This window comes from Castanea sativa, chromosome 11, assembly GCF_040712315.1.
Source record: "Castanea sativa cultivar Marrone di Chiusa Pesio chromosome 11, ASM4071231v1".
Lineage (NCBI taxonomy): Eukaryota > Viridiplantae > Streptophyta > Magnoliopsida > Fagales > Fagaceae > Castanea > Castanea sativa.
The window spans coordinates 51,520,882-51,545,945 of record NC_134023.1 but is presented as its reverse complement, the minus strand read 5'-3'; the positions used below and the strand labels follow the sequence as shown (position 1 = coordinate 51,545,945).

General features: G+C 35.1%; 2 protein-coding genes across 2 annotated transcripts; both read right to left on the bottom strand.

The window, feature by feature from the left end:
- Positions 1-3,767: 3,767 nt before the first annotated feature.
- On the bottom strand, positions 3,768-4,712 carry LOC142614412 (ethylene-responsive transcription factor 13-like). The gene has a single exon (XM_075786933.1). It carries the CDS (start codon positions 4,622-4,624, stop codon positions 3,920-3,922), a length of 705 nt encoding a protein of 234 aa, XP_075643048.1. The 5' UTR covers positions 4,625-4,712; the 3' UTR covers positions 3,768-3,919.
- A 12,805-nt stretch (positions 4,713-17,517) lies between these two features.
- On the bottom strand, positions 17,518-18,292 carry LOC142614591 (ethylene-responsive transcription factor 13-like). The gene has a single exon (XM_075787146.1). It carries the CDS (start codon positions 18,244-18,246, stop codon positions 17,542-17,544), a length of 705 nt encoding a protein of 234 aa, XP_075643261.1. The 5' UTR covers positions 18,247-18,292; the 3' UTR covers positions 17,518-17,541.
- Positions 18,293-25,064: the final 6,772 nt, after the last annotated feature.

Genomic DNA, 25,064 nt, shown 5'->3' with positions numbered 1-25,064 from the left:
ACTATGGAATTTAGAGAGAATTAAATAGAGTTTTTTTTTTTTTTTTCAGATATGATAAGATTTAATTTTACTTCTATGATTGTGCTTTTTTATCTAAGGATAAACAATAATACATATATATATATATATATATATATATATATACTTTTTAATCTAGACATGATTCAATCCATTAACACGTATAGTGTAGTGTAGAATGCAAAGTTTTATAATCTCGAAGAAGATCGAGAGTAGAGGTCTTTTTCTTTTTCTTTTTTTTTTCTTTTTTCGTTTGGTGTGCAAAAATGGAGTTAATGATTTGCCTATTTTGTGGCTTGTAAATTTTGATTACATGAGATAATATAATTGTTAAGTGAATAAATTCTTAATTTATAGCGGTCAACAAAAAGCTATCATTTTTCATTTTTCTTTTGGATATATTCAGAAGGCTACTGTTGAGTTTTGACTGAATATTTAATACGGAACCGAGTTTGGACATTGGAGATCTGGTCAGACCCTCGTTTCCACATTGAGAGATGATGCCATATTGTTTCAGAATAATGACGACAAGTTTGACAATTAATTTCTTCAATCAATGAACTGTATTCACATGCACACATGGTTAAGAATATATTTGTAAATTGGGTCGGAATAACATGTGGAATTCATGCTCTTTTACACTTTTTACTTCTTTCGCAGTTCACTTGCAATACCAGGAAACTAGTTGAGGATCATAAGGGATATGATATGTCTCGCTTAAAAGGAAAACAAATCTCCATATATGTATATATAGTTTTATGTCTTTCAAGCTCTTTTACATTACAATAATGTCATTAATAAATAAATATATGACGAGTTCTAATTAGTTCTAATTAGTAAAGTTTATTATTGTCGAGTAAGAAATTTGAGATTTGAATATTACATATACTTAAAACCGATAAGTGTCTTAACTTGCTTATAAGACATAGGTTGAAATTTTTTTTACATCTATCCAAAATAACTAAATATGCGGAGAGAGAAAGATAGGAGTTTTGTAACTTATTAATATTGTCTTATTCTACCTATGTATGTGAAAAACCTGAGTTTGACTCTCCATACTTTATATTTTTTTTTCTTTTGAACAAAAGAAAAATAAAGATGCATAGGTACATTGGTTTTGGTCATAATAATTGATAACAAAAAATTGTAAAAGTCCAATTGTCATATTTCGTTGTCTTTAATACCATATTTGGCAACACTTCCTTTTGTAGGAACTAACACAAATATGAATCAGTTCAAGACTTTTTGTTTTTTTTGACATAGCTAAAATGGGACTGTAAAATGAATAACATGAACTAGTGTCAGTACCACGAGGTATGAGCAAAAAACATGTAATGATTAAAGCAATTATAACATGTTTGATCATTTTGTGATCCGTATTATTGCCGACCTGATTTGACAATTTGACACTCGGATAATTTCCTCTTCTTTGAATTCATTAAACCTTATATATTATTCTATTCAATAAATTTAATCGATTATAGATGCCATTGGTGTTGTCGAATTTATTTTTTAGATAAATTAAATTTTGGTTACAAACTTGGTTATAAGTAATGGCTATAACTCCATTTAATGTCTTTTTATTAAATGTGGATTTTGAAAAATTCACCATCGGATTACATTTTTTTCTTATAATGTCTTTTATGCTTGCATAATTTTTAGAAGATAAAAAATCAATAGTTATATTATCAATCAAATATTCAAATTTCAAGTTTTTATAGTCTAGAATTATGTATAAAAATAAGTTTATGGATTGAATAGTAAATAATATTCGATTGACACAAAATTTGACATACATATCAAGAACATAAAGAACATGTAATCCAACGGTTATATTTTCAAAATATGTAATAATGTTAATTTGTTTTAGTGAGAGTTGTATTTAATAGCTACAACCAAGTTTTATATATCTATACACACACACACATTTCCCCTTCCTCTTTTAGGCTAATAAAGGAACATGTACATCTAAATGTAATAGTTTTACACGTCATAAAACCTAATTTATTATACATTCAAATATAAATTGAGTAGGGAAAAAAAATTCCGTTAAGCAAGATCACTTTGTTGTCAGAATGTGTGCATGTGATTGTTCAAATCCAATAAAATTAAGATAAATCATAAATTTCTCTTGAATTTATCTTATAAGGAGCTAAATGATGGTGTTAGAGTCATGTTTTTTGGTATTGTCAAACCATGACAAATTATGTAGATTTTATTGAGCTTTAATGTGTCTTAAGTTGTAATTGAAGACCAAGTTTAAGACGCACAATTTGCTCAAGAAAAGTGCATTTTCAACACATTTTTAGCATGTACCTAAATAGCAGTCTCAAAACCTCTCAATAGAAATTCGAAACCTACTGCCTCCTTGATAGCATTCTCAATACTACTTCGATACATCGAGCTTTACGAATCAGCAAGAATCAGTAACGTGAAAAAACCCATAACTTATTCGTTTGAAGTCCGAATTGAGATTTGTTTGAACCAATATTTAAAGGACATTATAAACCATCTATTAGAAGGATTTTTAGAGAGAGAGAGAGAGAGAGAGAGAGAGAGAGAGAGAGAGAGAGAGAGAGAGAGAGAGAGAGAGAGAGAGAGACTCTGTTTATACTTCTAGGGTTTTGTAACCAAGTTTTCTCTATTTCACCAAAACAAAGAGTTTCAAAGTAGATTTGAAGATTTCATTGGTGAAGAAACTAAAGTCATAGCAATCATCACAAACTTGTTACTGTGAAGAAAACCTTCAAGAGGTTCTTGAAGTCAATTGGAGGTTCCAATTGTGATTATGAGTGGAGTGTTTATATATTGGAGTATTCAGAGGTTTTGAAGCGGCAGAAGGTTTTTACTGTAAGTTCATCTACTAAGATTGTAAAGCCTAGAGACAAAGGTTTTGTATTAAGGGTGGGTTTGAATAGAGAGGTTGGCGCCTGCGTTTGGAATTTTCACGTTTTAGACTTTTTTTTTTCCTTGTGCACAGATTTCAACCAGGAGACATGACGCACTGTTCACCATTGTGCGGTCACTGTTCACGCACAGTGGTGCACTGTTCATGCAATTTTCAGTTTTTTTTAAAAAAATTAAAAATGAGACTCGCAACACTATTCACACATTTAAAAATTATTTTGTTATAGTATTTTCAGTTTTCAGCTGTATCCAAACGGACTCTAAATTGAAAATTTCTCTTTACTACAGTGGATTACTTTTTGGGAAGGTTAATTCCCAGGTTTTTTACTATTAAACTAATTTGTTTCATTGGTTTTCCTGAGTCATCATATCTTGTCTTATTTACTATTTTATTGTGTATAATATTGATGTTTGTTTGTTTAACTAATGATTATTCATAATAGATCTAATTAAGAACTTAGTTCTAAAACATGTTTATTCAATCAATCGGGGTCTAAATTTCCTAATAGATGGCCTAAGGGAAATTCATTATACTTTCAATATGATTGCACTGTGAACATTTCCTAAGAAACAAACAGTGATTGATCTGAAGCAAAAAAAATAAAAATAAAAATAAAAATAAAAATAACAACATCAACTTTGTGGCTTAATAGCACTGTTTGATATTTTCTATGAAGAGAAATTGATTACATTTATTTGTTAATTATCCATTCCAACTTGAGCAACTCTGCAGCTATGGAGATTATTAGAATTTATAAAGCTAATGAGCTATAAATGGAAAATTTCAGTCAGGATCCAGATCTTAATTAACGACGAAAGATGGTTGTTTAACTACTGCTAAATCTTAATTCGATTGTTGGAATTGGAAAGTGTTAAATCTTATACATCTCGGTTCGAAACATCAACAAATTAATGCCAGTCAAACTACAAAAATCATAGGCTGAACGAAATTTCGAAGAAATTATCTATAAACTAAATCATTGAATCTGTAATATCATAATAACTTTGGGTAATCCAAAGGCCACACTGTAAATGATTCATTAACCGATGAGTACCAAGTGTCTATAGCCTCACTTGAAACCTCCTCTATTGTACTGCTTCCATTACTCGACTCAGCTTGAACCACTGAGCCACTCCGGCTTCTACTCCTCTTCGACTCAGCGGAGCCGTTATCCGAGGGCGATGATGGCTCAGGCGAGCGGCGTTTGTGGGTGACTCTTGGCGGTTCCGCCATATTCGAGCCAATCAAGTGTGGGAAATTAAGCTTAGCCTTACAGCCACGCATTTTAAAAGCGGCTCGATCATAGGCCAAAGCCGCGTCCTCGGGCTTCTCGTAAGTCCCGAGCCACACTCTGGAGCCATTCTTCTTTGGGTCCCTTATCTCCGCCGCGTACTTCCCCCACGGCCTCCTCCTCACGCCCCTGTAATGCGGTGCGTGCGTCTCACGCGCCACCGCCACAGCTTCTTTATTCGATTCTCGTGGCCTCGCTTTAACTGGGTCGTCGAATTCTTCATTCGACGGAACCCATACGAAGTTAACGTTGTTGTCGTCGTCCACCTTCAACAGCGATGATGAGCCCCAGTTCGTAGTCTCCGACGTAAAAACGTTGCCAAGGCACACCTCAACATCGTCGAAAGTTTCGGATTCGCCGAGGAGATACTGTCGAATCCATTCGAGGACAGCCAAGTCTGAGTCCATTAATGTAATTGGTATACACTACTACTATAATTGGAAAGGCCTTTTCTTTTGTTTTGGTGTCTTTGGCTCGGAAAAGTTTATGAAAGAGTTTTCCTGTGTGTCGGTGAAACCAGCTTTGAAGAGTTTGAGATTTATAGGGAAGAGAGTTAAAGATTTTTATGCACTTTGAGCTGAGATTTTGTTATTATAATATGATTGTAGCTTCGATAATTATTTTGATACTTTTCTGAAAGTTCTTATTAGTGGTGGTTTATTTTGTCACGTGGAGTATATGTATAAACTACTATATATTTTGTCTTTCTTCCTTTTTCATAACTCATTTATTTTTGTTCCTCGTTTATATAAGTGGGGGCTCATTAGTGATGACATCAATGCTGTACTTACATCAGCCGTGATTAAATAGCAAGCTAAGAGCATCTCTAATAGGTGTTCTCTCTCTATTTTTTGGAGAAAAAAACTGATTATTCACGTTTCAATAGCATGTTTAGAGCATTTATATCAGTTCCTTCATTTTACACATTTACTTTTACACTAAAAACTCATTTTTACACTAAAAACTCACTTTTTTTATTTTACACATTCAATTTTACAAAACACTCACATCAGTTCATCTATCCTACCATCATTTTTAATTAAATAATCATTTTTCTTTAATATTTTAATATTTTCCCAACTACCTCATATAATTACCGTGCTCTCTCTCTCCCAACTCATTTATGATTTTTGCTCTCTCTCTCTATACCCATCTCTCAGACTCTCCCTCTCCCTCTGCCACTCAATCAACTCTCCCTCTTGATCAACTCCTTTTCCCTCTCGATTAACTCCCTCTCCGATCACGAGCTCAGATCACGATTCGCAAGCTCCGATCACGATTTGCGAGCTTCGATCGGCGATCCGTGAGTTTGATCGCGATCTGCGAGCTCCGATCAGCGATCCGCGAGCTCCGATAGGTGATTCGCGAGCTCCGATCGCGATCCGCAAGCTCCGATCCAACGTCCACGAGCTCCGATCCACGGCAAGACCCACGAGCTTTGACCAGTCAAGCACCGATCTGTGTTTGTTTGTGTATGTCTGTGTTTTTTTTTTTTGAGCAAAGTATATCTGTGTATATTCTGTGTTGAGAAAAAGATGAGAGAATGGAGTCTGTTGAGCACGGATCAGAGAGAGAAAAAAAGGAGCGAAGGAGAAAATGATAAAATATTGTATAAACGAGCTACAGTAGTTGTGTGTATTTACCCGGTTACTGTAGTTCGTGGATGATTTTGCACGATTTTACCCAGTTTTAGCTCCACTGATGTAGGAGATTTTTTGCTCAAAATGTGTAAAATTGAGAAATTTTTGCATTATACATGACTATTTACCAACTGATGTGGATGCTCTTAAATCCAAAATTTTTCCAATTTTTTTTGAAGTTGCTACAGTAATTTTCTTAATCTAGAGAACACGGTAGCAACTCTAAACATTATTTTATTTTAAAAAAATACCTGACTGAAAAAGAAAAATTCTTTCTCTCTTATTCATTTTCTCTTTCATTCTTCACTCTTTATCTCAACTGTAATATACCACAATCAAAACAAAAACACAAAACCCAATCGAAAGATTTGAAACACAAAAACAATCTTTCTCATAAGCCTAATGAAATATAAACAATAAAATAAAACTAATCAAACTAGAACAAAAAAAAAAAAAACATGTAGAACGCTGATCTGTGTAGAACGCTGATCTGTGTAGAACGCTAATCTCCACTTCTTTGCCGATGATCTATGTGTGTATGAGAGATAATTTGTTTGAGTGAGATAGAGGGAGAGAGTGTTCTAGAATCAAGTAGAAATGGAAAAAGTAAAAAAAGAATGAGCTAGAGAAAAAGAGAGAGAGATAGCTGAAGAAATGATCCAGAATGAACTAGAAAAAGAAAAAGAAGGTAGATAGAGGAAAGGAGTGGGATACATGTATGGTGGAGAAAAAACCAAGAAACAAAGAAGAAGAAAAAAAGAAGAAGAAGAAATGCATGGATGACAGAGGGAAAAATAATATAAAAAATAAGAAATGACAATTAAAAAAATGCTAGCACAATATTTTCACAATAAATTTTAAGTAATAAATTGTTATTAACTAATATTAGTGAGTAAAAAAATAATTTTAGCGGTGAGTTCAAATTAGAACTAGTAACAACTTCCCATATAAGATTTTGATGTGATTCTTGTGAAAGTATTGCAAAAAATGTTGTGAATATAACACTTTTCATTGAAAAATATAATTGCTGGGAATGAATATAGGAAGAATAAGTGATGATAAAAAAAGAATAAAGAATGAATGAAGAAATAATATTTAAATGAGATAGAGAATCTGTTGGAAAGTGTATTTGAAAAAGTGGATAGCTAAGAGCGTCTCCAATAGATGCGGTATCTTTATTTTTTCTCCAAAAAATGCTACTGTACATGCTCCAACCAGTTCTCTATCAACAAAACTTTTCCAAAATTTTTTTTTGAAGTTGCTACGGTACTTCTTTTAATCTAGAGAACACTGTAGCAACTCCAAATGATTTTTTCTGCTTAAAAAATTCATACATCTCAATAAAAAAAACAATTCTTTTTGTCTCCTCTCACGGCTACAAACACAACAATCTTTCTCTCAAACATCTCTAAACTCAAGTATAATCAAAATACAAACTCAAAAATATAATCTTAAAATTAATCAAAGTATAACAATAAAAGGAAAAAAAAAGGAAAAAAAAAATACACAAGCCATCTACCATCTGGGCTACGTTGGGGAGGAAGATGAGCGGCAGCGGCGGAGCGGAAGGCGCGGCGGCACAGAGAGCAGAGCGAAGGCGCAGCAGAGCGGAGCCATCTAACTCATCTGTTTTTTCTCTCTCTACCTCTTTCTCCGCTTCTTATCACAGAGAGAGCTAGATAATGTTTTGAAATCAAGTAGAAAAAAGAAAAAAAAAAGTAGAGAAAGAGAGTTGGAGAAAGAAAGACACAGAGAGTTTTGGAATCAAGTGGAAAGTGTAGAGAAAAAAAAGGAGATGATAGAGATAAAGGGTATACATGTGTGGTGGAGAAAAATCAAGAGAAAAGAAAAAGAAAAAGAAAAAAAAAGGAAACTTGTGGATGATAGAAAGAAAGAAAGGAAAAATACAATTTAGAAATGCTATTGCAACCCCAATATTTTCACAATAAATTTTAAGTAACATATTTTTATTAGCTAATATTGGTGAGGAAAAATATAATTTCAATGGTGAGTTCAAATTATAATTAGTAACAACTTTCTAAATAAGATTTTGATGTGATTCTTGTGAAAGTATTGTGAAAAATATTGTGAATATAACACTTTTCATTAAAAAATATAATTGTTTGGAATGAATATAGAAATAATAAATGATGATAAAAAAAGAATAAAGAATGAATGGAGAAATAATATTTAAATGAAATAGAGAATGTGATAAAGTATCTGTTAGAAAGTGTACGTGAAAAAGTGAGTAGCTAAAAGGTAAAAATCACTGTTCATTTTCCAAACAGTACAAAAATTTGGAGAATCTGTTGAAGATGCTCTAATATATAAGCTTTAGAAAGTGTTGGTGCAAACACAATAATAAAGAAAATAACACAATGAGAAATTGAATAATAATATTATTAATTTAAAGAGAAAAATTACACAATACTATTTGACTTGTCTCCCTCAAGATACAACAGTCGAACAATTAATTTGATGGGCTGGAGTTACACAATTAATGGTGAGATAAGGAGTTTTTTAAGAATGAAAAAGCCCAATATCTGTGTCAATTCATATTAGCCAATTAATCACTACAATTAAAAATAATAAAATAGTATATTTCTTTTTTTAATGTAGGATTAAACATTTTCACTAACTCTTCATCTTTCCTATTCACTCTCACATCTTTACATTTATATTGTAATATTTATTCATTTTAATTAATTAACATTAAAATGATCCAACAGAAAAATACAATTGCATATGTGGAAAAATTCTAAAAAAAAAAATTCAAACAAATATTACTTGTCAATAAAACCCTAGAATCCTTAATATATAACCGTAAATGCATTATATCTAGAATCCACAAAGCCTTTAATTCCTAATGTAGTTGAAAAAAAGAAAAAAGTAAAAAAAAAAAAAAAAGAAACTCAATTTTTAGATATAAAGAATTGCTTGAATAACTTTCGGGGTCATTTTATTTAATTTTGTTCCGGTAATGTTTAGACTCACTTAATATGGAAATTAAATAAAATGATCAAGAGATTTCATAATCAAATGATCAAGAGATATAACTCGCCAATGGGATTTAACGTTACTGTCCTCTTTATAGCTTGCCGAAATGCTATTCCCACGAAATCAAACTTGATCCGAAGATGTGTGATTGCAGACTCCACGTGCCCTCATTGCTCCAACCAACATGAAGACGCTCTCCACGATTCATGGTCTTGTCCAATTCTTACACAAGCATGGGATGGTGACCCACAATGGAATTTCAGAGGACAAACCAGCTTCAAAAATTTTCCACACCTCCTCTCTCATGTTTTTGAATCTGGGTGCAATGCTGAACTTTTTGCAATGGTGGCTTGGACAATCTAGTTCAGGCGTAACAAAGTTCGCTCTACACCACCAGGTTAATTTCCCAGTCAACCAAATGCAGCAGCGTGCAATCGATTCCTTACTGGAATTTCGGACTGCTCAGCCAAGGAAGCAACCAACACCAGCCCGACCACTGTCAAAATTGTTAGGAGCACGTGACACCTTTGATTTCAGCCCACTGGCTTGTCTCTTGTCGAAGCTCATTTATGAGCTTGTCTTCTCAAGCCCACAAAGTCAGACCTGGTTTAATGCAAAGCTGAGCATGCATGGGAGGCCTGACTTCTCTTAATGAGAAGTGATCTTAAGCGTGTTGGACACGCTGAAGGGAAAGAAAAAAAAGAAAGAAAAACAAAACAAAAGGCCATTCGGCCTGGCAGAGAGCTGAAGCGAAAAACAGAGTCACATTCGGCCTTGTGGAAAGCTGAAGCAGAGAGAGCTGAAGCAAGAGATGGCCATTCGGCCACTGTAAGAAAAACACAAGTGAGAGCTTCAGGAGGTGCGGTCCGAAAAGATAGAAACAAACACGGTGAGAGAGTGAAAGAGAAAAATGAGATTTTTTTTTTTGCTCAAGTTATACAAAGAAGATAAATTGGTAGAGTTTTCATAAAATTTGAGTGCTACAACTAGGGAGAGTTGGAGTATTCAGAGAAAGATTTTGCTACTGGCTTTGTAGTGAGATTGTATTTATTCCTTGAGATTTATTTGTTGTATATCTAATTTATTGTAGACTTAAGTTTAGTATAAACTTGATAGTTGTAATCTCTATTTCATAGTGGATATTTTTCGAAATTGTCCCGTTGTTTTTTTCCTCTACACCAAAGGGTTTTTCATGTAAGATTTAGTGTTTTTGTGTAGTTGTGTTTATGTGGTGCTTGCTGAAATTTTTTTTGTTTCCATAATATTGCTATTGCTTGGTAGTCATTAATTTTAATTCACACATAGACATAGAGGAGATTAGGATTTTTCCCCATCAAGTGATATCAGAGCTTTTGATTGCTTGGGTTTGACTATCTTGTGTTGGAATAAATGGTGAATATGACTATGAATACTATGGTTAAACTCTCGACGTCGAATTATTCGATATGGAGGTCGATGATGGAGGATGTCCTTTATTGCAAGGATTTACATGACCCTGTTGAGGGTGATAGTGCCAAGCTTAGTGATATGTCAGATAGAGACTAAGAGAAATTAAATAAAAAAACTATCAGGTGTATTAGACAATGCATCGGCATTAGTGTTTTTCACCATGTATCTCAGGAAACAAATGCAGAGGCTCTTTGGGAAAAATTAGAGAGTCTTTATGAAAGAAAGACAACTCAAAATAAAGCTTTTATTGCTAGAAAGCTTGTGAATTTGAAGCTTAAGAAGGTTAAGTCCATTGCCGAGCACCTTAGTGAGTTCCAAGACTTGGTTAATCAGATAGTTACAATGAAGCTAGTAATAGATGATGAGTTGCAAGCTTTATTGCTTCTAAATTCCTTACCTGACAGTTGGGAGACTTTGGTAGTGTCACTTAATAATTCTACTCCGAATGGTGTGTTATAACTTGCCATGGTTAAAGATAGTTTACTAAATGAAGAAACCAGAAGAAAGGATATGGGCAAGGATATTGCACATGCTCTTGTCACAGAGAACAAGGGGAGAAGTAAGAGTAGAAATTCTAAAGGGTGAGGTAAATCCAGAAGTCGGTCAGAATCAAAAGGAAAATTCAAGTGCTTTTACTGTGATAAAGAATGTCACATAAAAAGAAATTGTAAGGCTTGGAAGAACAAACAGAAAGAGGATAAAAATCAGAAAAAGGTAGATGATGAGAACACTGCTACTGTTATAGTGTTGGAAGATGAGGTCCTAGCCATAGGACAAGATGATTGTTGTACAGTTTTAGATCCTTATGTTGAATGGGTGATTGATTCAGTTGCTTCCTGCCATGTCACTCCTAAAAAGGAGTTATTTACTTCATACAAAGCAGGAAACTTTGGGAGAGTGAAGATGAGCAATGATAGTTATGCAGACATTGTGGGAATTGGTGATATATGTGTTAGGGCTAACATTGGATACACCCTAGTTTTGAAGGATGTGAGACATGTTTCGGATATTCGTCTGAATTTGATTTCCACTCATGTTCTTGATAGAGAAGGTTATGACAATTATTTTCATGATGGAAAATAGAGGCTTAGCAAAGGATCATTAGTGTTTGTTAGAGGGAAAATTTGTTGTACACTTTACAAGACACAAGTAAAGTTGTGCAAGGATGTTGTTAGTGCAGCTCAGGAGGATTCTTCACCTAACTTGTGGCATAAGTGGCTGGCTCACATGAGTGAAAAAAGGGTTGCAGATTTTGGCAAAGAAGTCTCTCATTCTCTTTGCCAAAGGTACGTCACTAAATCCTTGTGACTTAATTTATTTGGTAAACAACATAGAGTTTCATTTAATATACCCTCTACTAGAAAACCCAATGTATTAGATCTTGTTTATTCTGATGTATGTGGTCTCATTGATGTTGAGACTTTAGGTAGCTATAAATATTTTGTTATATTTATTGATGATGCTTCACGAAAGGTGTGGGTTTATGTTTTGAAAAAAAAGACTAGGTATTTAAGCATTTCAAGAAATTCCATGCCATGGTGGAAAGAGAGAAAGGGAAGCCTTTGAAGTGCCTTTGTAATGATAACGGAGGTGAATACACATCTAATGAATTCAAGAGTTACTGATTCAAGAAAGGCATTAGATATGAGAAGACAGTTCTTGGTACTCCACAGCAAAATGGTGTGGCAGAAAGGATGAACTACACTATTGTTGAGAAGATCAGATGCATGTTGAGAATGGCTAATCTGCCTAAGTCATTCTAGGGTGAAGTTGTTGTGACTGCATGTTACCTAATTAATGGATCTCCATCAGTTCCTTTGGGTTTTGATATTCCAGAAAGAGTATGGACAGGAAAAAATGTTTCTTACTTTCACTTGAAGGTATTTGGGTGCAAGACATATGTACATGTGCCTAAGGAACAAAGATCAAAACTTGATAGCAAATCCACTCCTTATATATTTGTTGGATATAGAGATGCAGAATTTGGCTACAAGCTATGGGATCCAAAAGAAAAGAAGATGATCAGAAGTCGAGATGTAGTTTTTCATGATAATGAAAACTTGGCAGACTTTGAGAAAATTGAGAAGCCTAAAGCTACAGTTGGAGGTGTTCCTGATCTTACACCTACCTCTTCTTCCTCAGAAAATGCCACAAATAGGGAAGAGGTACAAGATGAAAATTATGGTGATGAACCAACTGAATTTGATGTTGATGAGCATGTAGGTGTTGATGGTGATGATGTGATAGATATAGATGGTGTTGAGCAGGGGGAGTAGCCTCCTCCACTAGAGATGGTAGAACCTCAGGTGAGAAGGTCTACTAGAGAACGTCATTCATCGACTAAATACCCCACTTCTAAGTATACTATGATTACTAAAGAGGAGGAGCCCGAAAGTTTTCAGAAAGTACAGTCTCATAAGGATATGCAAAGTTGTTTGAAGGCTATGCATGAAAAGATGAATTCTTTGAACAAGAATAAGACTTATGACTTGGTGGAACTTCCTAAAGGCAAGAAGGTATTGAAAAACAAATGGGTGTTCAAGATGAAGAAAGATAGTGATAAGTTAGTGAAGTATAAAGCTCGATTAGTGGTTAAGGGTTTTAGTCAGAAACAAGGGATTGACTTTGATGAGATATTCTCTCTAGTAGTCAAGATAAGTTCCATTCGGGTAGCTTTAGGATTAGTAGCTAGCTTGGATCTTGAGATTGAGCAACTTGATGTGAAGACAGCTTTTCTTCAAGGTGATTTGAAAGAAGAAATCTACATGGATCAGCCAGAGGGATTCAAAGTGAAAGGGAAAGAACACATGGTTTGCAAGTTAAAGAAGAGTTTGTATGGCTTGAAACAAACTTTAAGACAGTGGTACAAGAAGTTTGACTCATTCATGGTGGGTCACGAGTACACGAGGACAAATACAGATCATTGTGTGTATGTCACACATAGAGGTGAGATACAATTGGTTGAGACTAGTTGTTGAACAACAATTATTTGGATTAGAGAAGATTCACACAGATGAAATCCAGCTGACATGTTGACCAAAGTTGTGTCTAGAGAGAAGCTAAAGCTTTGTGTCGAGTTGGCCGGCATGAATTCTAATTAAAGACTTGGGTTGAAGATCTCCTCTGTAGTGTGTTGGAGGGGGAGATTGTTAGGTGCACGTGACACCTTTGATTCCAGCCCATTTGCTTGCCTCTTGTCAAAGCTCATTTATGAGCTTGTCTTCTCAAGCCCCACAAAGTCAAACTTGGTTTAATGCAAAGCTGAGCATGCATGGGAGGCCTGACTTCTCTTAATGAGAAGTGATCTTAAGCGTGTTGGACACGTTGAAGGAAAAGAAAAAGAAAGAAAAAGAAAACAAAAGGCCATTCGGCCTGGCAGAGAGCTGAAGTGTAAAACAGAGAGTCACATTCGGCCTTGTGGAAAGCTGAAGCAAGAAAGGGCCATTCGGCCACTGTGAGAAAAACACAAGTGAGAGCTTCAGGAGGTGCAGTCTGAAAAGATAGAGAGAAAATAGTAAGAGTGTGAGAGAGTGAAAAAGAAAAAAGAGACATTTTTCTTTGCTCAAGTTACACAAGGAAGATAAATTGGTGGAGTTTTCATGGAGTTTTTGAGTGCTACAACCATGGAGAGTTGGAGTATTCAGAGGAAGATTTTGCTACTGGTTTTTTGGTGAGATTGTATTTACTTGTTGAGGTTTATTTGTTGCATATCCAATTTATTGTAGACTCAAGTTTAGTATAAACTTGATAGTTGTAATCTCTATTTCATAGTGGATATTTTTCAGAGCTGCCCCGTGGTTTTTCCCTCTACACTGGAGGGTTTTCTACGTAAAATTTGGTATTCTTGTGTGGTTGTGTTTATGTGGTGCTTGCTGAATTTTATTTTTGTTTCCATAATATTGTTATTGCTTGGTAGTTATTAATTTTAATTCACACATAGACATAGAGGGGATTAGGATTTTTCCCCATCAAAAATGGTTTCCACTTGCTGGGGATTCTTACAAGGTAAATTTTGATGGCGTCATTCTTAAGGAGGACAATAGAGTAGGTATTGGATTTATAATTCGTAACTATTGCAAGATGGTTATGGCCTCATTATCTCAAAACATTCCTCACCCTCAAACCGTTGTGGAACTAGAAGCAATTGCAGCAAGAAGAGCACTTGATTTCTCCCTCGAGCTTGGTTTCACAAAAGCTATACTTGAGGGAGACTCCCAGACAGTGATGATAGCTCTTCAAGATGATTCTCCCTCTCATGCTTCCTTTGGTCTCCTAATTCAATGTGCTCATTTAGTTGCCGATTTGTTTACTTATACTAGTTTTTTACATATTGGTAGAGATGACAATTCTGTAACTTACAACTTAGCTGGACATGCAAGACATGGTTAAGTATATATTTGTAAATTAATTGGGTCGAAATAACATGTGGAATTCATGCTCTTTTACACTTTCTACTTCTTTCGCAGTTCACTTACAATACTGGGAAAGTAGTTGACGATCAAAAGGGATAGGATATGTCTTGCTTAAAAGGAAAACAAATCTCCACATATGCATATATGGTTTTATGTCTTTCATGTTCTTTTACACTACGATAATGACATTAATAAATAAATATGTGGCAGGTTCTAATTAGTTTAATTAGTAAATGTCACTATTATCGAATAAGAAATTTGAGATTTGAATACTGCTATATCTAAAATCGATTAGTGTTTTAAATTGATTGTAAGACATAGGTTGAAATTTTTTTTACATCTATTCAATATAACTAAATATGCGGAGAGAGGAAGATAGGTGTTTTGTGACTTATAAACATTGTCTTATTCTACTTATGCACGTGACAAGCCTGAGTTTGACTATCCTTACTTAATTGAACAAAAGAAAAATAAATTAAGATGGATAGGGACATTGGTTTTGGTCATAATAATTGACAACAAAAAATTGTAAAAGTCCAATTATCATATTCGTTGTTTTTATTACCATATTTGACAACACTTTCTTTTGAAGGAACTAACACAAATATGAATCAGTTCAAGACTTGATTCTCTTGTTTTTTATTGACCTAGCTAAATGGGAATGTAAAATGAATAACATGAACTAGTGTCAGTACCACAGGGTATGAGCAAAGTAAATGTGATGATTAAAGCAATTATAACATGTTTGATCATTTTGTGATCCGCATTATTGCCCACCTCATTTGACAATTTGACACTCGGATAATTTCTTCTTCTTTAAATTCATAAAACCTTATATATTTTCAATAAATTTGATCGATTATAGTATGCTCTACATAACTAGACGCCATCGGTGTTGTCAAATTTATTTTTTGGACAAATTTTGGTTACAAACTTGGTTATAATTAATGGCTATAACTTTACTCAATGTCTTTTTATTGGATGTGGATTTTGATAAATTTACCATTAGATTACAATTTCTTTGTATAATGTCCTTCATACTTACATAATTTTTAAAAGATAAAAAAATCAATAATTATGTTATCAATTAAATATTTAAATTTCAAGTTTTTATAGTCTAAAATTATGTATAAAAAATAAGTTTATGGATTGAATAATAAATATTACTTAATTGACACAAAATTTGACATACATATTGAGAACATAAAAAACATACAATCCAACAGTTAATTTTTTTAAATATGTAACAATGTCTATTTGTTTTAGTAGAAGTTGTATTTAATAGCTATAACCAAGTTTCTACGTATTTTTTGTAGTGCCCGTGCGATATATTTCCCCTACCTCTTCTAGGCAAATAAAAAAAACATGTTACATCTAAATGTAATAGTTTTACGCATCATAAAGCCTAATTAATCATACATTCAAATATAAATTGCGTAGGGAAAAAAGTACGTTAAATAAGATCACTTTGGGGTAAGAATGTGTACATGTGATTGTTCAAATCCAATAAAATTAAGATAAATCATAAATATCTCCTAAATTTATCTTATAAGGAGCTAAATGATGGTGTTAGGATAATGTTTTCGGATTAGAAATAATCAACAACGTGAAAAAGCTTATAATTTATTCGTTTGAAGCCCGAATCGAAATCTGTTTGAACCTATATTTAAAGTACATTATAGGCCATCTATTAAAAGGATTTTAGAGAGAGAGAGAGAGAGAGAGAGAGAGAGAGAGAGAGAGACTCTATTTATACGGCTAGAGTTTTGTAATCAAGTTTTCTTTATTTTATCAAATTAAAGAGTTTCAAAGTAGATCTGAAGATTATATTGGGGATTGAATCACCACAAACTTGCTGCCGCGAAGAAAACCTTCAAGAGTTTCTTGAAGTCAATTGGAGGTTTCGATTGTGATTGTGGGTGGAGTGTTTATATATTGGAGAGTTCAGAAGTTTTGAAGAAGTAGAAGGTTTCTACTGTAAGTTCATCTACTGGAATTTTAGAGTTTAGAAATAAAAGTTTTGTACAAGTGGATTACTTTTTAGGAAGGTTTTCCCCAGTTTTTTTACTGTGAAACTAGTTTGTTTCATTAGTTTTCTTGAATCATCATATCTTTGTCTTATTTACTATTCTGTTGTTCATGTTATTGACACAATATGATGTTTGTTTGTTTGTTTAACTAATAGTTATTTATAATATATCTAATTAACAACATGGTTTTTAAACTGGTTATTTCAGGGTCTAAATTTCCCAACAGATGGCTCGAGGGAAATTCATTATACTTTGAATATAATTGCACCAAGTACATTTCCTAAGAAACAAACAGTGATTGATCTAAGCAAAATAATAATAACAACAACAACAACAACAACTTTGTGGCTCATTAGCACTGTTTGATATTTTATACGAAGAGAACTTGACTACATTTACTTGTTAATTATCCATTCCTACTTGAGCAACTGTTCCCATTTGGAAGATAATACGTAATTCTGAAATTTTAACAAAGGAATTGAACGCTAATTTATCAAATATATCCCAAGCTAGTTTCAGCTCTTATTGGTTATGTTGATACAGCTATGGAGACTATTAGATTTTATAAAGCTAATGAGCTATTAATGGAATGGAATTTCAGTCAGGATCCAGATCTTAATTAACGACAAAAGATTGTTAACTGCTAAATCTTAATTCGATTGTTGGAAGTAGAAAGTGTTAAATCTTGTACATCTTGGTTGGAAACATCAACAAATGCCAGTTAAACTACAAAAATCATAGACTAAACAAAACTTCAAAGAAATTATCTATAAACTTAATCATTGAATCTGTAATATCATAATAACTTTGAATAATCCAAAGGCCACATTGTAAATGATTCATTAACCGATGAGTACCAAGTGTCCATAGCCTCACTTGAAACCTCCTTTATTGTACTGCTTCCATTACTCGACTCAGCTTGAACCACTGAGCCACTCCGGCTTCTACTCCTCTTCGACTCAGCGGAGCCGTTATCCGAGGGCGATGATGGCTCAGGCGAGCGGCGTTTGTGGGTGACTCTTGGCGGTTCCGCCATATTCGAGCCAATCAAGTGTGGGAAATTAAGCTTAGCCTTACTGCCACGCATTTTAAAAGCTGCTCGATCATAAGCCAAAGCCGCATCCTCGGGCTTCACGTAAGTCCCGAGCCACACTCTGGAGCCATTCTTCTTTGGGTCCCTTATCTCCGCCGCGTACTTCCCCCACGACCTCCTCCGCACGCCCTTGTAATGCGGCGCGTGAGTCTCCCGCGCCACCGCCACAGCTTCTTTATTCGCTTCTCGTCGCGTCGCTTTAACTGGGTCGTCGAATCCTTCATTCGACGGAACCCACCCGAAGTTAACGTTGTTGTCGTCGTCCACCTTCAACAGCGATGATGAGCCCCAGTTCGTAGTCTCCGACGTAAAAACGTTGCCAAGGCACACCTCAACATCGTCGAAAGTTTCGGATTCGCCGAGGAGGTACTGTCGAATCCATTCGAGGACAGCCAAGTCTGAGTCCATTAATGTAAATGATATATACTACTATAAATGGAAAGGCTTTTTCTTTTGTTTTGGTTTCTTTGGCTCGGAAAAGTTTATGAAAGAGTTTTCAGGTGTGTCGGTGAAACCAGCTTTGGAGAGTTTAAGATTTATAGGGAAGGGAGTTAATGATGTTTGCGCACTTTGAGGTGAGATTTTATTATTATAATATGATTATAGCTTCAATAATTATTTTGATACTTCTCTGAAAGTTCTTATATTAGTGGTGGTTTATTTTGTCACGTGGAGTATTTGTATAAATTACTATATATTGTCTTTTTATTTTTTATTTTTATTTTTTATAACTCATTTATTTTTATTCCTAGTTTATGTAAGTGGGGGCTGATTAGCGATGACATCAATGCTTTAATTACATCAGCTGTGATTAATTAGCAAGCTAAAATAAGCTCAAAAAAGATTCTCTCTTTGTAGGAGCCCATTTCTCCCGACCAACACTCGAGTCCCCCTCCCTTTCTATGGGTTCTTCCTCTCACTACCCTGTAAAGACATCCCGTAACCTTCACCCTTTGCCTCTCTACAATGGACCAGAACATGATTGAGGGCCTTCGAAATCTTCGCCTTACAAAAGATGAAGAAGTGGACATCCCCCACCCAAAAAAAAAAAAAAAAACTAGTGTACATTAAGGCTAAGTTATGACTGAATCCCTTGCTTATGTCTTCCTACTCTTTGAGTTGAGGGAAAAAAAAAAAAAAAAGGAAAGAAAATTTTCACTTGAAGGTTGAACTGAGTTTTAAATCGCACTTTTTTTTATCAAGTACCTTCTTTGAAGCCTTTTTCCTTTTTATTATATATTATTTTTATGTGAATAATAACCCCCCCCAAGTAAAAAAAAAAAATGGTATACATATGTAATTTGAAAAATTAAGATTTGCCCTTATATATATATATATTTTGGATCTCTTCTGAAATAGCGTCAACTTCCATTTTGATAAATGTGTTGAAATGTTTAAGAAACACTTATTTTATATGTTATACTTTGTTGACATTTTTATAATATCAAATGTTTAAAAAACATTTATTTTATATATAGTATTTTATTGAATATGAAATACATGTTAGTTTTTATTTTCATAAAAAAATGTTTTAAGCTTTGGCCTCCCTCAGATTTGAATCCTGGTTCTGTCTCTGCTCAAAGCTTTTTTGGTAAGCTCCTTTTGAACAGGTATCAGAACCAATGGGCCTTTAAGAACACCCTTAGAGCTGCTTGGAAGATGGGTTCAGATGTGAGAATAGTTGATGTTGGGAAGGATATTTTCCAATTCAAGTTCACCTCAAAATATCAGATGGAATGGGTTGAAAGAAACGGCCCTTGGAATTTTGACAATAACTTGATGCTTCTGTGCAGACGAAGGAATGGCTTATCAATCTCCAATGTAGACTTCACCCACTCACCTTTTTGGGTTCAGATTTAGGGCCTTCCTTTTGAGAACTTGTCTGAGGAGGTAGGAAGAGATCTAGGAAATAGTTTGGGGCGCTACATTGAGACTGAGAAACGGTCATGGTTATCTGAGCAAGCGATTCATGAGAATCCAAGTCGATTTACCACTTAATAAACCTCTTCAAAGAGGGGGAAACATAGTAAACCTTGAAGGAGGGAAGACTTGGGTCACCTTCAAGTACGAGCAACTCCCCACCTTCTGTACCAATGTGGATGGCTTGGTCACGATAAAGTGTTTTTGTTCCTGTCAGCCTCATCACTGATAATGTGCTGGTTGCATATGAAACATTACATAGTATGCACTATAGGTTAAAGGGCAGAAAAGACTCTCTAGCTTTGAAGTTAGATATCAGCAAAGCTTATGACAGCATTGAGTGGTCCTTTCTTAATGTTATTATGGCAAAGCTGGGTCTCCTCGAAGTGTGAATTGATGGGGTGATGGGTTGTGTTACTTCACCTTCTTTTTCTATATGTATTAATGGTAAACATTATGGCCACATTATCCCCTCTAGGGGGCTTCGTCAAGGAGACCTTTTGTCCCCTTATTTGTTTTTGTTATGAGCAGAAGGTTTTATTGCATTGTTGGCTAGAGTAGAGATGGAAGGGGGGATACAAGGCATATCGGTTTGCAAGAGAGCTCCGAGTATTTCCCATTTATTGTTTGAGATGATTCCTTGCTATTTTGCCAAGCCAATAAGGATGAAGTCCAAGTTATTATCCAAACTCTCCACTTATATGAAGCTGCTTCTCGTCAATGTATTAATTTTGAGAAGTCTTCGGTGTTCTTCAGTAGCAACACTAAAGGAGCACAAAGGGATTGGATTAAGCATGAGCTAGGGGTCAAGGAAGTGGACATGTTTGAGTCTTACTTAGGCTTACCCACTCTTGTTGGTCGAGCTAAATTCCAAACCTTCTCCTTCCTAAAGGATAGAGTTTGGAAAAAAAATTCAAGGATGGAAGGGCAAGATGCTTTCTAGAGTAGGAAAGGAGGTGCTAATTAAAGCAGTGGCTCATTTCATTCCGACGTACACGATGGGGGTCTTTCTACTTCCAGTTAAACTTTGCAATGAGTTGAATTCTATGTGTGCAAGATTTTGGCGGGGACAGATTGCGGATGAGAGGAAAATTCATTGGAAGAGCTGGAGTGCCTTATCACAACCTAAAAAAGAGGGAGGGATGGGTTTTAGAGATTTGAGGAATTCCAACCTAGCTATGTTGGCAAAACAAAGGTGGCGACTTATTCAAGATCAAAGTTTGCTCCTTTTTGGCTTCCTAAAGGCAAGGTACTTTTTGAGAACAAGTTTTTTGGAGGCCTCAAATACTCCAAACAACTCATATACGTGGAAGAGCCTTATTGTTGCCCGCCCAATTTTGAAGAAAGGTTGTTGTTGGAGGGTTGGAAATGGATCCGCTATTTGAGTCACCAAGGATAAATGGATCCCTAGCTACCCATCTAACAAGGTAATTCACTCGCTTGTAGAAGAGGATTGGGAATGGAGAGTTGCAAACTTAATTGATTGGGAAAGGCATGCATGGGACCGTGAACTTATAGGGAGTAGATTTCACAGAGACAATGCTGAGGCAATTCTACAAATACCCTTGAGTAGGAGATACATTATGGACAAGGTATTCTAGCTCCACAACAAAAGTAGAGCTTATTCGGTGAAGTCTGGATACCATGTCGCAAGAAGACTTTCAAGGGAGGAAATGGACTTAGGTGAGTGTTCTGGGCCAACCAGGAGAAGTCATATATGGGAAAAGCTGTGGAGGCTTCGCGTTCCCAACAAAATAAAGATCTTTGGTTGGAGGGTATGTCAGGATATCCTACCAACCAAGGAAAACCTGTTTCTACGTAAGATAATAGAGGATGAAGGATGCAAAACTTGCAAGGGAGGACCGGAATCTGTGCTTCATGTTTTGTGGGAATGTGGCGTGACGCAAGATGTGTGGGCAGGTTGCTTTGGCAGAATACAAAAGAGTGTACTGGGCCCACGGGATATTATGCAATTGGTGGAGAACATGATGGACAGGTTGTCTATGGAAGAGTTTAAGTTGTTTTTGGTGCAAGGATGGATAACATGGAATCAACAGAATTGGATCCTTCATGGGGGACACATTCAAGACCCAGCTAAGCTCAATCAATGAGCCAAAGAATTATTGGAGGATTTTCAGAATGCCCAGGATTCGTTGGCCATCGAGACGTCCATGAATGGGAGTGTTGCTACGTGGAAACCAGCATCGAGTTTGATATACAAACTGAATTTCGATGTTGCGGTGTCTACAAGCATGAGATCATCAGGTTTCAGTGCAGTTATTCGAAACTAGAAGGGGGAAGTAATGGCGGTCTGTTCAACCAGAGGTCCACCAGAAGGGGGAAGTAATGGCGACCTATTCAGCCAGAGGTCCACCAATCACAAACAGTGAGGAAGCGAAAGCGCTGACTTGCCGCAAGGCCCTAGAGTTTGCAGTGGATGTGGGATTTTTCGAGCTAATCCTCGAGGGGGATAATGTAAATGTTATGAAGGCCATATCATCATCTCGGGTTAACTGTTCCCGCCTGGGTCACATATATGAGGATATCCAATGTCTCATGGCGGGCTTACAATGTCTGTCCACAAGCTGGGTTTGGCGTAGCACTAATGCCGTTGCACATTCATTAGCTTAGTTTGCTAGAGAAATAGAGACTGAAATTGTATGGCTGGAAGATTTGCCACCTAGAGACTGAAATTGAAACTGTATTCTGACTCTTTATTATTATGAATGCATGAGTTTGGCTGGGCTTTCAAAAAAGAAACTCCCATATGGCATAAGTTTTGGACCTAATTGATCATATATCTTTAAAACTTAATATAATATAAACACAAGTGATACACTTTCTTTGAATAATGCTATTACACAACTCAAAACACATTTTAAAATTAGATAAACTTAACAAAACTTAATAAATAAAGCAGTAGAAGAAGAACATGAAAGAATATGAAGATTAATGGAGTATTGCAGCAAGCTGTCGAATTATTAATGGAGTATCGGGCAGCCCAGCCAAGGAAGCAATTAGCACTGATCATAACTCGTGCTAGGTGGTCTCCGCCTCCTAAGAATCGATATAAAATTAACTTTGACAGAGCTGTGTTTAAGGATGAGGATAGATTAGGTATTGGTGTGATCATTCAAGACAGCCGAGGCATGTTCATGACTTCTTTATCTCAGAACATTCCTCTTCCTCATTCTATTATGGAACTGGAAGTGATTATTGCTAAAGGAGCACTTGAATTCTTCCTAAAGCTTGGATTTGAAAAGGCTATCCTTGAGGGAGAGTCGGAGATTGTAATGAAAGCACTAAAGGATGATTCTTCTTCTTAAACTTCTTTTGGTCTTTTAATTTGGGATGCTTAAATGTTTGCATGCTTGCTTAATTGTATTAGTTTCTTACATGTTGGTAGGGATGGTAACCCTATAACTCACAACCAAGTTAGACATTCATGTCATGTCACTAGCTTTTCTGTTTGGATGAAAGATGTTCCATTCCATACTTTTGTTGCTTATCAAGCCGATTTGCCTGTTTCTTAATAATATTCAAAGTCTTCCTTCTCAAAAAATAAAAAATTGCTCACCATAATTATAATATGAGACTCTCATAACATTTCTTAACAATTCATCAAAATAACAATTATGAGTGCTATTGTATATAATGCATGTGTACAATAAATGCATCTAAGAGTGTTAGGTTCTAAAGATTTAGGTTTAAATATTTAGAATCATATTTGTATTGTGTTGGCAAATTGAGAACAAAACATGTCTAGTCTATATCTTTAGGCAATGCTTAAAAGTGGCTGTTTCAAGGTTCAAGTCCAACTGATTGTAGAAAAAGGAAGTGTGGTTCTGCCTTGCTCGACCGATCGAGGATTAGGCTCGACCGATCGAAAATCGCAGGTCCAATTTTTCTGCAGAATTTTTAAATAGGCCTAAGAACAAAACATGTCTAGTCTATATCTTTAGGCAATGCTTAAAAGTGGTTGTTTCAAGGTTCAAGTCTAGCTGATTGTAGAAAAAGGAAGTGTGGTTCTACCTTGCTCGACTGATCAAAAAATCGAATGTCCAATTTTTCTGCAGAATTTTTAAACAGGCCTAAGCCAGGAAAATCGTTTACGGTTTCATTTAAACTTCTCCACATATAAAAGGAAAATCCTAGCCACATTTTGAAGACTTTTGGAAAACTTGTTTGTTACACTTTGTGAGATCTGAGATGTTTTGTACCTTCTAACTACACAAGAATCTACCAGAGTTAGAACTACAATCAAGCATTAGTAGAACATAATTGTTGCATCAAGATCATTACTAATGATGATCTGAAACCTTTGAGTGGGATCTTAAAGTCACAAATAAGGCGGCTTGTGTTGGTGTAAATTCGAGAAGAGAAGAAGTCCATAGATTCGAAGTTTGCACGTGGTCATGTCAGTAAATTACTACATGAGGTAGTAATAGATTTAGGGTTAAATCTAATGGTAAAAGCTTTAATTCTCTTATAGTGGATTTACTTTATCTTAAGGATAGTTAGATCAAATCCTCCCCAAGTTTTTATCTTGAAATGGTTCATTTCATTAGTTTTCTTGGGTTATCATATTGTGTGTTATTTACTTTTCCGCATCTTTGTCATGATACAGTTTATTTGTGTTTAACCTAAATTTAAATAATTAATCTAAGTAATCATTTGATTAATACATTAGGTTAAACAATCTAGTTTAAGGGGTCTAAACGTACAAACAAAGAGGTTATTCCCTATGATAAGGTGAAGATTAGTTAAAAATTGTCTCAAATTCCTAATTTGACTTGCACGTGGTTGTTTCAGTAAGTTACTACATGAGGTAGTAATAGATTTAGGGTTAAATCTGATGGTGAAAACTTCAATTCTCTATAGTGGGTTTACTTTATCTTGAGGATAGTCAGGTCAAATCCTCCCCAGGTTTTTATCTTAAAACAGTTCGTTTCATCAATTTTCCAGGGTCATCATATTGTGTGTTATATACTTTTCTGCATCCTTGCATGATATAGTTTATTTGTGTTTAACCTAGATCTGAATAATTAATCTAAGTTATCACTTGGTTAATACATTAGGTTAAACAATCTGGTTTAAGGGGTCTAAACGTACAAAAATAGATGTTATTCCCTGAGATAAGGTGAACATTTCTTGGTGAAATTTGAGTTAAGGTGAAGATTAGTTAAAAACTATCTCAAATTCCTAATTTGCCTTGCTTTGCTTTCTTCTTTCTTTCTTTCATCCATTTTTATTTATTTATTTTATGAAAGGAAAATATCTATTCTTTATTGTAGAAGTAAATTGGT

What these genes read in the sequence shown, in the direction of transcription:
- LOC142614591 (XM_075787146.1), bottom strand. Translation starts at nt 18,246, where the DNA reads ATGGACTCAGACTTGGCTGTCCTCGAATGGATTCGACAGTACCTCCTC.
- LOC142614412 (XM_075786933.1), bottom strand. Translation starts at nt 4,624, where the DNA reads ATGGACTCAGACTTGGCTGTCCTCGAATGGATTCGACAGTATCTCCTC.